General features: G+C 35.9%; 1 protein-coding gene across 1 annotated transcript in view; it reads right to left on the reverse strand.

Annotated features, from left to right (window-relative positions):
* The window catches only part of morgue (modifier of rpr and grim, ubiquitously expressed), a 54,700-nt gene that overhangs the window by 11,125 nt on the left and 25,259 nt on the right, over window positions 1-18,316 (reverse strand). The window contains exons 5-7 of the mRNA XM_081757186.1: window positions 16,402-16,511; window positions 7,496-7,637; window positions 3,299-3,470 (exon numbers count right to left, since the gene is read on the reverse strand). Coding sequence (XP_081613312.1) covers window positions 3,299-3,470; window positions 7,496-7,637; window positions 16,402-16,511 — 424 coding nt within the window. The remainder of the gene's footprint in view (window positions 1-3,298; window positions 3,471-7,495; window positions 7,638-16,401; window positions 16,512-18,316) is intronic.

Genomic DNA, 18,316 nt, shown 5'->3' on the forward strand with positions numbered 1-18,316 from the left:
ACACAATTCGCGATATGTATAATAATAAAAACCCTGTTAGAGCAAAACCGGCGGTACAGCAAAATTGCGTTATGCAAGGTATGTACGAGGGAAGGTCAGAAACTAAGGTTACAAGGCCGGTATTTCTAGATTTTCGTCTGTTATAGAGGAATGATTGGTGATTTTAATACTGTGCAGTCTCAGCCACCCGCCAACTACCGGGCTAGTTGTAGGTAAACACAAACAGTGACTTGTTAGGAAAACTGGTCTCGCGAAGAAATCAGCTCAGTTATTCGATTTCTGTGGGCGAAACACATAACCGCAGCTGAAATTCACTGGTAGCTGGTAGAGGTTTACACAGAGACCGTATTGTCTTGTTATCATGTCGCAGAATAATATCGAAAGTTTGCGACTAGCAGGAAAAACGTCACCGACGAGGAACGCAATGGCCGGCCTAGTGCAGCAGACCACCACGTTGTTGAAGCAGTTTCGCTGGGACACCATCGGCCTCCCTCCCTACAGTCCGGACCTCGCACCAAACAACTTTCACCCACATTTGAAGGAGCAACTGAGGCCGTCGCTTCCCTTCAGACGAGAAGGTGAAACACCTTGTAACAACGTCACTGAACACGCAAGGACAAGAGGGTTTTTACCAGGAGGGAATCATCAAACTCATCCCACGATGAGATTAGAGCCTCAACCAATATGGAGACTGTCGAAAAATAATGTAATGTATGTGCTATCTGTTGGCTGTACTGGTTGTATGAAATAATATATGCACGTTTTACTGCAGGCTTTGTAACCTTACTTTCTGGTCACTCCTTGTATACTAGTGTCGAATCTGTTTGCTGTATAGGTTGTATGAGATAATATATGCACGTTTCACTGCAGGCTTTGTAACCTTACTTTCTGGTTACTCCTTGTATACTAGTGTCGAATCTGTTTGCTGTATAGGTTGTATGAGATAATATATGCACGTTTCACTGCAGGCTTTGTAACCTTACTTTCTGGTTACTCCTTGTATACTAGTGTCGAATCTGTTTGCTGTATAGGTTGTATGAGATAATATATACATGTTTCACTGCAGGCTTTGTAACCTTATTTTCTGATCACCTCTCACAGAACGATGTCAATAAGTCACATCATCTAGCAATCGAAACAATTTCATCCAAATACTTCTTTATCAGTATTACTATCATTGTTCTGCATGTTAGACGATAACAATAAATAAATAAATAAATAAATAAATAAATAAATATAATAAAATAAAATAAAATAAAAATAAAAATAAAGTACTTTACCTTATACATATTGAAATTTTATTATATGCCAATAATTTCGATGTCTTACTTATCTACTTAAATCTTCTTCCGGACCAACAGTACCTTAAAGTTTCTGAGTTGTTTCATTTTACATTTTTAATCTTCTAATCCCTTCACAGGATATATAAACTAATTACTACCAACCGCACAGAAACTTTCAGAACTATCAAATCATTGAAATTTACTAACTGAAAATTCACTGTGAAAATTGCATCAACTAATAATGTGTCAAAACTTATAAATATTGTTACTTTTCTTAAAGCTAGTTTTCATAATGATTCAGAGTTACAAATCATTACATCTGTTACATTTATAGGTAGTATGACAAACACATATAGTAAGGTACTGTATTTTTCTTATTATTATTATGTACGTAGTAAGCATTACACAAGCATGAAAATTTTAACATATTCTGATATCAAATAGAATAAATAGTGTAGATATATTTTTTCTTTTAATATTAAATATGACGTTGATAATTAAATGTTATTGGCCTTACTCTGAAATGAAAAAGTTACTTGAATAACTGACCTGTGGGCAAAATGGGACAGATAATACAGAATTGAACAATGATAAAAGAAAAAAAATTATATGAACCTACGATTATGCAGGCTAGGCTAAACGAAACGGCGATGATGAGAAATGAATGAAATGGTGCAATGAAGTGGGAGGAAACGGGAGAACCCCGATTAAACCCACGCACACGGTATTTGTCCACCACAAAGTTCACTTGGTGAGATCGGGGATCGAACCAAGGACCCTAGGCACCAGAGGTGAGCGCTCTATCACTGATCCACCGCGGTTCCAATGATGAAAGCATTGATGAAATAAACATGGTGGACGTAAAAAGATGATTCCCGAGATAATCCTGGTCAGGGTACTGTTTACCCTCAGCTGAAATGGTCTGATACCGAGCCAGGATTATTCGTATGTGTCGACAGGTTCTCTATCAGTGAGTAATTGCACTTATATAAGCGAAACAAACAAAGTTCAATTATTTCCCAGAAAGTGTATTTCGGTTCTTCCTACTCTTCTAAGTGTACGTTGGACAGATCACAGTTAACTTTTGAGTGGCCATCAGGACCGTAAGTAGGGATTTTTTTCTCGAGTAGTACCGAACAAGAATGTTAGGAAATGCCCCAAAAAAATGGATGAAAAGATTGCGATCTTGGCCAATAACTAGGTTTTGCATCAGAGGCCATAAAATTTTTGAACGGCCCCTAAATCTAATTCTCGTATTTTTTTACGGAATAAGGATGATATACTGAGTTAAGTGATAGTTTGGATTTGGCTACACTATATGTAGTTCTCCAGATATAAGGCGTACAAGAACATTTTTGACTGAAATATATTGGATCTTTTGATCCAAAAATGGCTTCTTCCATTGAAGTGAATGAAGCTAAGCTATGTCTAAGCATATGCGCTGTTCTTTTTTGACCAGGGTATATATTTATTTATTACAATTAAAATGTGGCGTAACAGTTTCAATAACTTAACGTTATTTTTATCAGGCGTTACCTCGAAGAGAGATCTTCATAACATTAAATTATTATTGTTATACCTAGGTATAATTCTAATTGTTACATTTTATAATTTTAAATTTTTAATATGAATTAGGTATTGTTATAATTTCCTGTTTCATTTTAAAATTATAATGTGACTGATTTCTTCATCAGTATTATTTTCACTTTTTTTCTTTTATTATTATTATTTTAATAAAATATTCCTTATTATTACAATTAAAATAAGGCATAACAGTTAAGTTACTGAAACTGTAATGCCTTATTTTAATTTTTTTAATTTTCTAGTCAGAAAAGTATTATTAATGCGTCGTTGGTTTATAACTTAACATTTTTCAGGAGATTCGTTGTTGTCGGGGAAATTCTAGAAACTTTAGCACACTAATATACATGATAGACCATTTATTCTTGAAATTACCTTACAACTTTTAAACTATCGGTAATAAATAAAATTCAAAATCACACAAAAACACATACCTGGCAATATGGATCTGTAAGAAGACTCTGTACAGAAATAAGAACCTTCGAAATCGTTAATGCCAAACTCCAGTTGTGCTGAATCGAATCAATTCCTACGTCGCCATGTCGTGACACATTGGGATGGAATATGCGAGTTATGAACCGCACCACTGGAGGACCCATCGGATAGCTGCAACATATATAATCAATTAGGAATATTAAGTAACAATAACCATACTAAACTTAACGATGTATTACACTAACTCTGTACTTAAACCATTCATTAGGGGAAAAAATGCTTACACACTTGAACTACTTTACTCAGGGAACCATAAAGCCACATATTTAAGAAAATTACTTAGTGCAAAAGCTACTAATCCAGAAACTAAAAATTTCCTGCTATAATCAGTACAGAAAATAAACTAAAGAAACTTTAAGATTTTCTTTACTGTGTAATACAGCAAAAATTCTAAGCTACAGAGTATGAAAAATAGCAACTTACTTTATTTACAATACTGTACGGAAGAGGAACAAGACCACTACAACAAAATAATACTAAAAAGCATTATGAGTGTAAGAAAATGTGAGTATCGAGAAGCATGTAGAGAATTAATGGAGTGGAACAGGAAAAGAAAGAAGGTACTGCAAGAAATTAGTAAAGAGAACGATATTCGTAATCAATTTTTACAATACTATTAGAATTGAGATTTCTCATTCAACATTTCAAAAACGAACTTTTTTCTTATAACACAAGTTGAAATTACTTTTCTTCGAACGGGTAAAATAGGTTTATGGAAAACATTTGGATACACTTCCTCTTTACGATACATTTTTCAGTGAAAATGTCATGACAAAAATACAGATGATGTTCTACTTTAGGCATAATTCTTGAAACACCCTATCCCTCTAGAATACGCCCTTTCATCAAATTGATATTATACCCAACTTGAGAAGGGCACTATGTTCCATTTCAAACTGGTCAACTATTTTCCCGACCCTAAAAACTACGAATTCGACACAAATCTGTCATTATTGACATTTTATTTCTTACTCTGTCTTCCCTTCTGCTGACGGGGCTAAACTTGGGACTTACACGGAATCCGAAGCGTCACTATTCATTTCAGCGACCCCGAACACTATGGATTGCACACTAATATCGGTCATTATAAATTAGGGTAACTGTCCCAATGATTGACAGTATAAGAGCAGCATTTGACAAATTGCATGTTTTTTCACCCTTCAAATGAGCCTGACTTACTCACATCTCGTATAGCTATGAAGGCATCCTTCCTTCATCCATGCACACCACCAGAAAACTTATAGACTGATAATTATTATTTTTAAAAACAATATACGAAAAGTTATTTATTGTACCAGTAATTGACACTACGATTTGAGAGAATCGCCAGTAATTGACACATCGTGACCAGTAATTGACATCTCTTAATATCTTACTTTGAATGAACCATATAATTTTCTACCAACTTCCAATCTGATTTACAACAATTTTTAAGGTATTATTTTTGCATACAATGGATATTAATACTAAAATAATGCAAATATTCATAGCCTAGTCTTGTTTCCAGTTGACAGATGACAAGATAATTAAGTACTAATAATTATATAATTGAAAAGTAAAATATTTTGTAATACTACCAGTGAAATATTATCTTATTTGAAATGTCCTCGGTTCTAATGTAACAGCATCACATAACACTATACTGAAAATGGCCTAATGATGGCGAAAAATATTTATGATAGTTTCATCTGTCGGTATTAGGTTTTGATCTTGCGCATAACTACATTATCCACATTGAAGGGACCATTGCCAACTAGAGTAATCGGTCCGTAAAATCAGGGCCAGATTAAGGGGAGCTATAGCCCCAGGCCTCCAGGTGATAGGGGGTTTTGCACTTTAATAAAAATCTAAACTGGCTATCTAAAAAGAATCATGAAAATACAATCATCATCATAAAATAAAATATGACCAAAAATATGAAACATATTCCTTTAACTTTCGTACTGTACTTTCACAGAAATGTATTAGGTTAAGTCAGCAGGGGCTACATATTTTTTCTAGCCTCCAGATGGGTTAATCCAGCCCTGTGTAAAATATGAATTTTATGTCCACCTTATCTGTGACAGAAAATCGTTTTCCGCTATCCCTCTAAGAAATTTGACATGAACCTTCTCTTTATCAATAGCAGTAATGCAACCGATATAAAACTGTTCATCATAATAAACAGCATAGTATTTCCTTTGTTCAACCTAACACGTTGATAGGTGATATAATGTGATTGGAATGTCACTGTCCATTGCCAGACTCTCGTCAGAAGAATCTTGGAACTTTATCTCTGATTCTTCAGACGACGTACTCTGTTCACTCTCAGATTTATTAACTGTTCTGTTTATCTTTTGAAATTTTTGTGGTTTCGTACTTGATCCTCTTCAAGTTTCTGTTTTCTTTTCTGCTCCTGGATCAATTTCCTTTCTTCTATACCTCTTTGCTTTGCACATTTTTGTACCTATTTCTTTTGGTAATCTCTCTTCCAAATGTCTGATGTCACAACTGATGGTACATTTTCTGTTCCGTACTGCAGGTGATCTTTCAGGCCAGAACAAAGCCTTCTTCAAAAGTGATTCCACAGAAGAGTTGGTGTTTTCACCACCTGACGGAATCTGAAGGGACGAATTTGATGGCACGGACTATATTTGTAACAGTTGTGCCACTCGCTTTCCTCTGAATGGAGCGCAGTTTTCTCGCTTTCCTCTGAGCTATCACTAATGCCTAAGGAAGATTGTGCCCTCTCGCAGCTGCGTTCCATTCATATGATCACTCGCTGAAGATCCACATTGAGTTGACTTTAGACTTATTAGATGTGATTTTGCTTTGCTCCATAGATGTGAATTGATTTTACTTGTAAAGAAACAAAGTAGGCACTTTCCTTAGTTTCATCAGTGTAAAGCATTCACAATGTTCATAAATGTATGTTCTTGCTTTTCTTGTAACTAATCGGCTACTGTAAGTTACTCTAACCGTGGCTGCGTGCCAAGTGAAAGTACTGTAGATTAAGGGAAGACACTTGCTTAAAGTCACATTGAACGCCCAGAAACACAAAGAAAAATAAGGAAAAAGGCCTAGGTCCACTTAACCCAGTATCAAGGGGGTATTTACCACTTCAAGAAAAGAGTATAAAAAGGAAGGTCGGTTCTCTGTTAATCACAAAGGTGTCAACCCAGGACCTTTCGAATGATAACAAATTATATTAATAACGAAGGTGTGCCTTCGTAAACTGTTTGTACAATTCTTCTACAGCTGCCTAATAACTGACACTCCTTGATCTAGTAATTGACACCCCCCTGCCAACTACTGGGATTTTACAGGAAATAATGTTTTTAACTTTACCAGTCAACTTAACTCCACTGAAATACACGATATACAAATTTCTACTGATATTTATTGAGCTTAGGCAAATCACCAGTAATTGACAGGGGTGTCAATTACTGGTCATTGCAGGAAACTTGTGACCAATAATTGACACCCCCCCCTGAAAACTTGGTTTAATTTTCAAGAGGCTAAAATTTTTGTTTTAGTCTGATAAATTAGTCCTTCAATTACATTAAAAGCTTTTTAACTCGTCAGTTTTCATTAGGATCTATTTGATATGCTCCGGAAACAAAAACAACTTGTCTTAAGCGTAGCTGTTACTAAAAGGCTGAAAAAACAGTTGACTTCTCACTGTCCATCTATCTTCTGCGTCCTTTGGAGTACTACCTCCTAGTGGCAAATATTAGCAGTGGTGTAGGATTGACAACACCACGAACTAATAAGAGGTAGCAGCATTTGCTGGTACCGAGTCCCAAAGTCTTGTTGCGGCGAAAATAAGACGACAGTGTCAATTACTGGTACACTGTCAATTATTGGGACAGTTATCCTATTTTTAGATGTCACCGCTCCAACTATCGCCTTCTGGAGTGTTTTATTTTCACAGTATTTCTTCCAGCTTGTAAGTCATATCAAGTTGGTTGAAACTGCTCCAGGCATTCCAGTTATACTGGAATATATACTAATACAGCCGTATGTATATATTGTACTTTTATTAGACGTTTCTTTCTTTTATACAAACATACACTGAAAAAGAAAAGAAAGAAAAGACAGCTAAAAGAGAAAAAGGAAAGAAAAGAATATTTATCTATTGGAGAACGAAAACCTACCAGTACGGAACCTGAAGGTACAAATAGAAAGTTCCACCTTCATATGGACTACCCACGGGGCCTGTAATCGATGCTTGCCAATGACAACACTTCTGGTCCAAAGGCGTTGCTTCAATTCCTTCGGGTGGATCGGTGCGAAGACCTAGTTGGAATAGCACCAGAAAAGGGTAAAGTAACCTTTATTTTATATTATTTTACATGCATCCAGCGGGAGCTCATGTGGTTATGATCCCATGTAAAGCTGTAGGTTCACGTCTCATATAGCTTTGCTGCTGAAAGGGAAGCTAAAAAAAATCACATGACATCATGTTACAAGTACAAATCAAAATAATTCAGATCTATTATTTTAAAAACACAAAATAACATACAATATAATCCCGATTTTACCTAAAGATTAGTTTGGTCCCGGAAAATATATACATAAGACATACGCTATAAATATATGGCATTTAAATTCGCATTTAAGAGAAACCATGTTAGTAAATTTCCCGCATTTAACGAAAAATAACGCAGAAATAAGGTCATCCGTAAATAGGAGTAGAAAGTATTGATGCACATCCCACGGGACCCCATACATTAACTACGAGGGGGGAGACCTAAAATAAGTTTCTTCATAGGGAACTGTGGACAGAAGTGGGGACAACCGCTCACAGTTCCTCCTTTGACTATGATGTCAAAACGCGCCTTCTCTTCATAGCTACCAAGCTCAGACCGTTAGACCGTTAGACTTTGCGCAGGCGCTGCGACGGCACCATCTGCAGAATCGCGGCCGAACAATACCCACTTGTGTCTGGGTGTGGCGCGCGTAGAAACCACTGCCTTGTTCCCCCTTTGCTGTTCGCTTTCCTGGGGAATACGAGAGGGAAAATTATTTTCGGACTCCCCCTCATAAAATCAATAAGTCCAATTGTATGTCGGCATTTCGATCAACATCGACAAAACTGATGTTAATATTTCCATAACTATCGACTGACACTAAGATCGATATTATTCTTCTGAGCCCAAATATGTTAATATTAGCACTTATGTTAATATTAGCATTTCTTATTCTTCAGAATTTTGTTAACCATCACTTTGCTATGTTTGGGTCATTTTCGCTCGGGATTTCAGTCCGATATTTTTCAGTCCTGGGAAGGTAAGCATATTGTTAGTGTACATATTTTCAAAAACAGTAGGTTAAATTCAACGGTTTGTCAGTTACCGACCTGTTTAAAGCAAAATGGTTTGCATGTTTATTTAAAAAATATGTTCATTTTACAGTCTTTTTAAATGAACAACTAGCTGAACCTGCGCTCTCTACACAGTGCACTATTTACATGTGAGCATGAATCTTCTTGTCATTCCTCACAACATCTGTACATGTCCCTTTACAGACACAAGTGATAGACGTCTTGATAAAAATCGGCAAAGGGTACCATAAAGGTGAGATTTTCTTCGATTATTTTTCAATATCTTGCGCCATTTACAAGATTTGAGCCTACTTCCGGTTGGAGTTTCTAATTCAGTGTTTTATTTCTTCTTGCATGCAATATGTAATAAGCAAATACATTACATACACAATTAATTCTAATGTCAGCGATATACGGTGTTCATTGGGCAAACACTCCAAACAATAAAGCTTTATCTTAGGCTGGAGAAATGGTCATCCTTCGTTTTTAATTATCATTTGGCCATGAAACAAATGCCTGAGAGATATACAGCCACTGTATACAACTGCGTTGTATTGGAATGTATAACTATGTTTTACTTTTTTAAAATTTCAACACTTTCAGTGTACCTTCAAAAATGTAATAAAGGAATAAGGCCTTTTTTTAAATATTCAATTAAAATTGAACAATCTACACAAAATTTGGAATCAACCAGTGAAAACGGCACGTTTCTAGCACTTGTGCTTTTCGAGATCTTATTGTCGAAAGGATTGGAGACAAACATATAAACCTAGCATTTAGGAGATCCTTCCTGGCTATGTGGATAGCATACGAGCTTTTTGGCATGGGAGAGCCGGGTTCGATTCACGGCGGAAGCTCATGTGGTTCGAATCCCACCTTAAGCTGAAGGTTCCCGCCTCATATAGCTTCACTATTGAACGGGACACTAAAATAAAATAAAATCACATCATATTAAAAGTGCAAATCAAAATTATTCATATCTACTATTTTAAAAACATAAAATGTGCTAAAATATTAAAATCTCATTACTATGTACGAGGGGATGCTGGGAAGTCCTTAGCTTTGCCCCCTTCCGATATTTATAATGTTTGTTTTTATTTGAAAGCTACATGTGTCTACGGGTGATTCTGAAATTAAGGGGAATTTTCAGTCCCTCTGATATTTCAGCCTCTAGATATGCAATATTAAAGTAACAACGTTATTATTAAATAAAAAATAATTAGTACTTTGTGTTCCCAGAGTTTATTTTAACATTTATTTTATTTTTCTGCTTTTTAAAAAAGCGAAAAATATGTGAAATGTAACCTCCGTGGAGTGTCCCCATTAGCATTTTTCAACATTAACAGAAGAGAAAAACATGTTTTCACTAGAAAATTCGTGAAAACTCCGCATAAGTTACTACTGTAAGACATAAATAATGAAACTACTTAGCAAGAAATTAAATTTTAAGGTCATTTTCATGGCCTATTTAATGCGAAAACAATGTCCCTGGGTTGTGAGGTAACCTCCATGGAGTACTTTTAAAATTATCAGAAACTCTACTAGGAAGCAACACTGCCGTCTCTAGATCTGAAAGTGAAGCTCAGAGTAGCCATTTTGTGAGTGATATGTTGATAAGTGTGTGTGCAGTATTGTGTTCGTGAAATTCTTCACATCTTGTGGAAAATAGGTGCGTACTCTTTGATCTTGTAACCTCCATGTATTTGCTAGTTTTATTATTAAAAATGTTGAAAATGTTTTTTCAATTGATTATTTTTAAAATAGCAGTTTTCCTACTAAAAACGAAGTCATTGCATATATAGTCTTCTAGCTTTGAGTATCAGGCTGTCTGAAGTGCACTTTTGTAACCTCCATGGTTTCTATCTAGCATGGAGGTTACACGTGATCCATGGAGGTTACCATAATGAGCATTTCATGATATTATTATAAAAAATAGTTATATATTTGAGTTACTATGAGCTTCTTATTGAAATGCTACCTATTAGAGCTACCCGAAGGAAAAATTCCAAAAAATCCATCATATGTTTGCTAAACATGCTACTATAATATAAATTACATGTTGTCTTCAATAATATATGATTTGGTTGATGAATATTGAATTAAAATTTAATAAATGTTATACATGAGTAAAAATTTCCAAATAGAACATCTGTACCATTTGTTGTTGCTTATCTCGTTGAACAAAAGCACTAAATGTTTGAAGTTAGGTGTTAGGATGTGCACTTTGTAGAGTGCAAGCTAATAAAAACAGGTTTGTTGCTGATTAAACTTGGCTTATTAAAATTATTGATTTACTTTTTTATTTTATAGAGAGAATGGCACCAAGAAAAAAGAATGGTAGTGAAAACGTAACAATGGAATCAAATAAAAGCGTTAATTGTAGAGAGAAAAAGCCAAGTAAGGTATCAGAAGTAGGAAAATGAAAAGAGAATCAGAAAGACGAAGAAGAGAAAAAATAAAAGCAGATCCTGTATTATACGAAGAATTCAAAATAAAAGAGAGAGATAGATATAAAGCCAGAACTACAAGCGGAATGATTTTAAAAAATAGCAGATATGAGTAAACGAGAGAAAAGAGCCTAGAGGAAAAAATACGTGAAAAAGTTAGAAGGCATACAGAAAAGAAGAAACGAAGAAAAGAAGGAAGCAGGAAATAAAATGCTGGAAGAGACAACTCCTCCTGACAGTGACAATGGTGCTAACAATTGAAATGTCTTAAGGAATGATATTGTTGGGCCTAATTTTGACCGGGTAGAAACCAGCCAAAAAAAAAAAAAAAAAAAAAAAAAGTGGTGAGAAAATTGCAAAACAAAATAAAACTAACAAGGAGAAAGCAGACTTTATTAAATGAGCTTCGGGGTCATATTTCGCGAAGTGCTAGTACATATTTTAAGTCTTAATATTACAAACTGGGAGAGCGCAACAGCCAAAAATAACGGAGAAAAAGCGTCTTGAAGTTTCCGACTCGCCGCATATATCGTACGACGCATAAAGTTATCAAGTGACGGCGTGTCAGATTGAGGAGCATCTACGACTCACGTGCAAAGGGTGCCGGGTTCGGTTTCCGCCCGTGTCAACTTTACTTTTTTTGCTTCAACCAATAAAGTAGCCATTTGTAGCTACAAGTAAACTATTAATTCTCCATATGTTTATAATGAATAAAACAATAGGTATGTTGAAATCAGTTGTAAAATCCTTCAATGTTCCATGTTAACTATCAACAAAATGTAATCTATTCCGTAAATATGTTGATATCACGAGTTATATTATGGTTGCCCCAGTCATTGTGTAAAAAATGTTCTTCACGCTTCGTGTTTACGTCTGTTGACAGTGTGCGAACTATAACTGAAATGAGGGGGACAATCTCCTTTGGTTATAGCTACCAAAGGGGATGGAAGTGCCGTCAAGTGACATGGGGAAGAAACACATTGGTATTCAATATGCGCAGACTAAGCTGCTTTCAATGTAATCCTGACACTAAATCCAGTCATTTTCATGAGGAACAATACAACTCTGTTCCTGCTGCACAGAGAAAAATCCGTTTTCCGGACAGCGATAACAAATATACGGTATCCTCTTGCTTACTATAGAAATCAGTACGCAGCATACGTTATCCGCATGCTGCATAGGCACTGCCCTTAGGTGTTACATCATGGCGTTGCAGGATGTCTGACATCTTACAGTTTTCCGTATATCACATGCATATACTTCTGTTACCTTCGTCAGCTACATGTTATATACGTCCATTTGTATGTGAGATCCTGACCGCCGACATTGTTTCATACGGAAAGTACGTATAAATGGAACACTTACACAGGAAAGCATTATAAAACATGCGTTTTCAGTTATACATCTGCTGTACGTTAAGTCCAAAAACTACAGGAATTACGCATGTAACCTATCATTTTAAGTACGCCACCTACAATTTTTTTCTCAGTGTGTTTCAACCATAAAGTTTATTCTTTTATGTAATAGCATTTATGAACTGCTGCAACTTGTTTTCAGATCTTCGTACTCTTACTCTAACCTAACGATGTTTAGAAGTTTCATTATAGTTACGTGTTAAAAGTTCCGTATTTTTACTTAACTACTGCATCCAGTACTAAATAAATCTCAACAAGCGTTGTGTTATCAAGATGTGTAATCCGCCAGTGACAACGAAAACGATGCCAATTTTTTGGGGATATCGACAGAACTTACACAGCAAACTCTTTTGTTATGTTGAAATTATGTATACTACTCCAGAAACACCATCAGACATTACGTGGCCTTAAAATGTCTACTAACATCTCCGAATTTTTACAGAATAAAGGCAGAACTCATAATTGTGTTTCCCTCAAAAGCAAATAGAGCCACTGTGGATACTAAAGACATTGTTGCGGGATTGGAACAGCTTTTCTTGGAAAATAGAACATTCCGGTTTACGTTTACTGCAATTTTAGCTGTGTGCACAAATCTATATTAAGCATTCAATTCAAAATATTACATTGTCTTACATTTTATCAGTGAATAAAACTTAAATATATCTTCACTGAGTATGTTTTGTAACCTCCGTGGATATTAATGTAACCACCGTGTTTGCCAAAATAATAAATTACCATTTTTTTCAAAAAATATATTTTCTTGACCTCATCCACTGTAATGATTGTATTTGTTTAGCCCTTAGGTGTGTAAAAAATAAATTATACATTATTTCTCCGATTTTTAATTTTAAGATTTTTCCAATGCCAAAATTCCCCTTAATTTCAGAATCACCCCTATATGTTTGTGACAAAATATTAAAACATTGGTACTAAGTTTTTTTTTTTTTTTTTTTGTTGTTGTTTTTTTAAAGGTGAGTGCTTGAGATGGCAGGGCAGCCCAACAAGTTCAACGATGTTGACAGTCGAGCGGTGATGAAGTTCCTCTTCCTCCAGGGGAAATCTGCAAAGACGATCCATGGTGAGATGCAACAAACATTGGGGGTCCATGCACCTTGTTATGCCACAGTGAAGAACTGGGTTGTGAAATTTAAGACAGGTCATTTTGGCACTGAAGATGACCCCCGCTCTGGGAGACCATTCATAGTGATTGTGCCAGAAATCATTGAACAGGTTCATGAAATTATTCTCACAGACAGACCAATTTCTGCTAAAAGTATAGCAGAGGACCTAGGTATATCCCGTAAACGCGTTGGTGTCATTATTCGCGATCATTTGCACATGAACAAACTTTCTGCCAAATGGGTGCCGAAATGTTTGCAAGCCGATCAAAAGCATGAAAGAGTGCTTGCTTCCAAAGAGGTTTTGATCCGTTTTGAGCAGGAAGGGACTAATTTTGTGGAACGTTTGGTCACGGAGGATGAAACATGGATCTATTTATATGATCCAGAGACAAAGGAACAATCAAAAGAGTGGCGTCACAGTGGTTCACCGAGGCCAAAAAAGTTTCGTGTACAAAAATCAAGTTCAAAGGTTCTTGCCAGTGTTTTTTGGGATAAGGATCGGGTAATCTTTGTTGATTATCTAGAACAAGGTAACACCATAACCGGAGCTTACTATGCATCATTACTGGAAAGGCTTCACTCACAGCTGAAGCAAAAATGCCGTGGAAAGTTGTCCCGAAAAGTTGTCTACCTTCAAGACAACGCATCTCCTCACAAGAGCAATGTTGCGATGCAAAAATTGGCTACCTTAGGGTTTGAAAACTTGCACTACCCACTATATTCACCTGACCTGACCCCATCAGACTACCACCTATTAACAAATTTAAAGAAACACTTGAAGGGGCAAAAATTCGCCACCATTTCTGAAGCAATTACAGCAGTAAACTCATGGTTTGACACCCAACCAAAAGAGTTTTATTTAGAGGGCCTAAATAAATCGCAGGCCCGAAGCAAAAATGCATCGAATTGAAGGGAGAGTCTGTTGAATAAATCCATCAAAAAAATTTAATTTTGTCTTATTTTTCTTTGTAAAGCTAAGAACTTATCAGCACCCCCTCGTATATCAGTGAGACTCTTTTCTTTCTACAACAAGCCTCTATTTACTGGGGAAGAAAAGAGAAAAATCTCGAACGAATTCGTTAAATCAAGGTTATACTCTAGGTATTTTCTGAACAACGCTCTACATAATTTTATCAGTGACGGATCTAGCACGGGACCGGGATCCTAGACCCCCTCTCCCGCCGCCCTGTTTTATGAGTGACAAAAATAATTTAAGGTATTTATATATTGTTTAAAGTTTATAGTAAAATCATGATATACCTATCATAGTCTGGGTTCTGGCTTCCCCCCCCCCCCGTTTTTACCTTCTAGATCCGCCCATGAATTTTGTGTTCGTTCTTGAATACTAATACATATGCATCAACGAGCTACCTTGGTATGAATATTTCACATTTAAACTTAAGTTCATATTTAAGTTTGAGTTCACCATTAGTATAGTAAGTCTATGAGTTTGCAGGGTTCCTCGAGCTGATGTGCAGAAAAAAAAAAAACTTAAAATTTATTTTACCAGTAACAATTAAATAAAATGATAAATTCGAATCAACTTTTTATGACGTAGACAGAATACAATAATGTTGTGATGTTACAGAAAACTGTATTTAAATAGTCAATTTATTCCAACACTACTGGCAAAATAAAAACTGGAACTGGAAAATGCTTCTACTTGTATACAAGGAAAATTTTATCTCGCATCCAACGATTTAGAGAATATTTGAAACTCTTTCGGTATTCGCTGTTACATTTTTCAATGAATTCTGTATGCTGCTAAAATATGGATGGACTCTTGTGTGCTACCAGAATCCTTTAGAGCCAAATGTAAATGAAATCTTCAGTACTCAACACTGAGCTAGACTTGGTCTCTTTAAAAAAAAGTTGGTAGGTATTTTCACCATTTTGGAATTTTATGTTCTTGCATGTATAAATTTTCTGCGAGTTTCTGGATGATCTTAATTCACTTTTCTGTCTACTCAAGATGCACAGATTAATTTAAAATAATCTAATTGTCTCCAAGTACTATTAGTGAATGGGCGAACAATAGAAGACTGTTACCCCGCAGGGAGCTATTTTTTATGCGGTGATACCTTCTTTAACAAGTGGAGAGTGATGTGATGCAAAAACTTAACAGTTGTGGAGGAGATTGGAAGTACGAAAACAGTAATAAAATAAAAGTTTAACTGTCGAACTGATATTTTCTTGAAATTAAAAATAATGTCATTCAACGATTCCCATCTGTGACCCAATTTTTCTTTGTTCAGATTTCGCGCGGGGTCATCTCTTCTAATGAAAAACGATTCAAACACATTCCTGTCGATAACGAATGGGAAGGGATGAAAAACTTTTAATTTGAAGTTTATATCCTTGGAAATGTTTTGACATCCCTGATATGTAAATGAGCAACGAAACAGTTTGAATTATTCCCTAATTCACTAGATGCAAAATAAGAATTTCTTTATTTTAGTTATTCAATATGTATCTTATAGCATTTATGAGCAATGAACACAAGCAAGTTTCTGAAGAGGAAAATACACAAAAATTAAGAGGATTATCTGCACAATTGTATTAGAAAATAATTTATTCCCTTATTTATAAAAATAAATAAATAAATAAATAAAAAAGCTTCTTACTGAATTGCCAATTATTCTGTCTCTTAAATCCCATCCTTGATTCTACAAGGGACTGTGTTCTTGTAGACTGCAAAGAATAATATTTATTAATCGGAATTTGTCGGTGTAAAGACTAGACAAAGACACTTACATTTGAGTTCGTTCCTTAGACGATTTCGTCGCCACGTGCTTTCTTCTCCTGGAGGCTGTAACTGAAGAGCCATTTGCTGTAGACAGATCTTGCAGGGTGCACTCCGGATTCTTGCAGAAAAAAATACAAAGTTAAGTTTTATAAACAAAAAAGTAGCCTCTACTTCAGTATAGAAGCTGTGGAGTACGCAGTCATAAGAAAAGTGGCTTATTTTATGTAATTTCAGAGGAAGAGATTTTTCACTGTTTCACATCTAGTATGTTCGCCACTGCTAAAAGTATTGTTAGAAGCTGCACTGTTAGTTGTGTCATTGTTAAAAGACTACAAACAAGAAAGATACAATTTGTTACTTAAAAGCGTGTATATATATATACAAAAGACGGAAGATCAAAAACTTAGGTTACAAGGCTGATATTTCGGAGTTTCGTCTGTTATAGAGGAATGAGGAGTTTGCGGTAATCACTGTTGCCAACTCGCGAGTGTGAAATGTCGCTAGTTTAGTACTCTATAAAGTCGCTAAACGCCTCCTGTCAAGTCGCTAAAAAATTCGCTATATAATTTTACAAAGGAATTAAATAATTTAAATATTTTCCATGTGCAATGGAAGACTCGAGTATTTTTTCTTTTTTAAAAAAAAAATGACTATCTTGACAAAACCACTGCGCTATGCGCTTTGAAGAATACAAAATTAATAAATATAGCATTAAAAGTTTGTAAATACTTAAAATTTTGGATCACTTTTTTCCATTCCCTCTTATAGAAAGGGTGTGTACGATTATCTTTTTTGGGGGGTGGGTTGGGGAATTCATGTTGCTTTTGTATTGAAACACTTCACCGAACTCACCCCACGAAATTTCTGTATATTTTATATTAAGAACAACCGCAGTTAAATTAATATATAAATCACACGCACTACACTGAACCAGAAAAGCACAACGTTCTCCAACGTCACTGTCACTGTACGCACTGTGCAATGCAAGAGGTTACCAGCTATTACGTAACTAGTTAGATACGGGAAATTCCCGGATTTCTGAACCACAGTGAAGAAGGGCATAATCCTCATAGCAGCGATGAATCCAATGAAGTAAGTCGTTCATAGCAGTAGTGCAACCGAGTGTGTAAAAGTAATTATTAGTATCACAAACTGCAAAATTTTGGAATCTTTAATATAAATATAGAACAAAATAATTCCTAAATGTCCCTAGATTTGTCGCTAGGCGCTAAATAAAAATTTTTGTGGTTAGACACTTCCAAAAGTCGTTAGTTCTAGCGACAAAGCCGCTAAATTGGCAACACTGGCGGTAATTAATACATGAAGTTCGCAGCTGTGCAGAGTTTCAGCCACCCGCCACCTGCAGCGCTAGTTGTAGGTAAACACAAATGACGACTCGTTTGGAAAACTGGCCTCGTGAACAAGTCCGCTCAGTTATTCGATTTCTGTAGGTGAAACATGGAACCGCGGCTGAAATTCACCGCCAGCTGGTAGAAGTTTAAGAAGAGAGTGTAATGTCTCGTCAGCATGTTGCAGAATGGTGTCGAAAGTTTGCGGTTGGTAGAGAAAACGTCACCGACGAGGACCGGACTAGCCGACCCAGTACGGCGTCAACAGAACACCACGCTGTTGAAGCAGTTTCGCTGGAAGATTATCAACCACATTCCCTACACTCCGGATCTCGCTCCAAGTGACCTTTACTTGTTCCTGCACTTGAAGGAGCACCTAGGAGGCCGTCGCTTCGCTTCAGACGAGGTGGTGAAACACTTCGTGACAACGTGGTTGAATAGCAAGAATAAGACTTTTACCAGGAGGAATCTTCAAACTCATTTCACGATGCGATAAGTGCCTCAACAAATATGGAGACTATGTCAAGAAAATAACTTAATGTATGTACTACCTGTTGGCTGTATTGGTTGTATG

Source organism: Thermobia domestica, chromosome 1, assembly GCF_964235325.1.
Source record: "Thermobia domestica chromosome 1, izTheDome1.hap1.1, whole genome shotgun sequence".
Classification (NCBI taxonomy): domain Eukaryota; kingdom Metazoa; phylum Arthropoda; class Insecta; order Zygentoma; family Lepismatidae; genus Thermobia; species Thermobia domestica.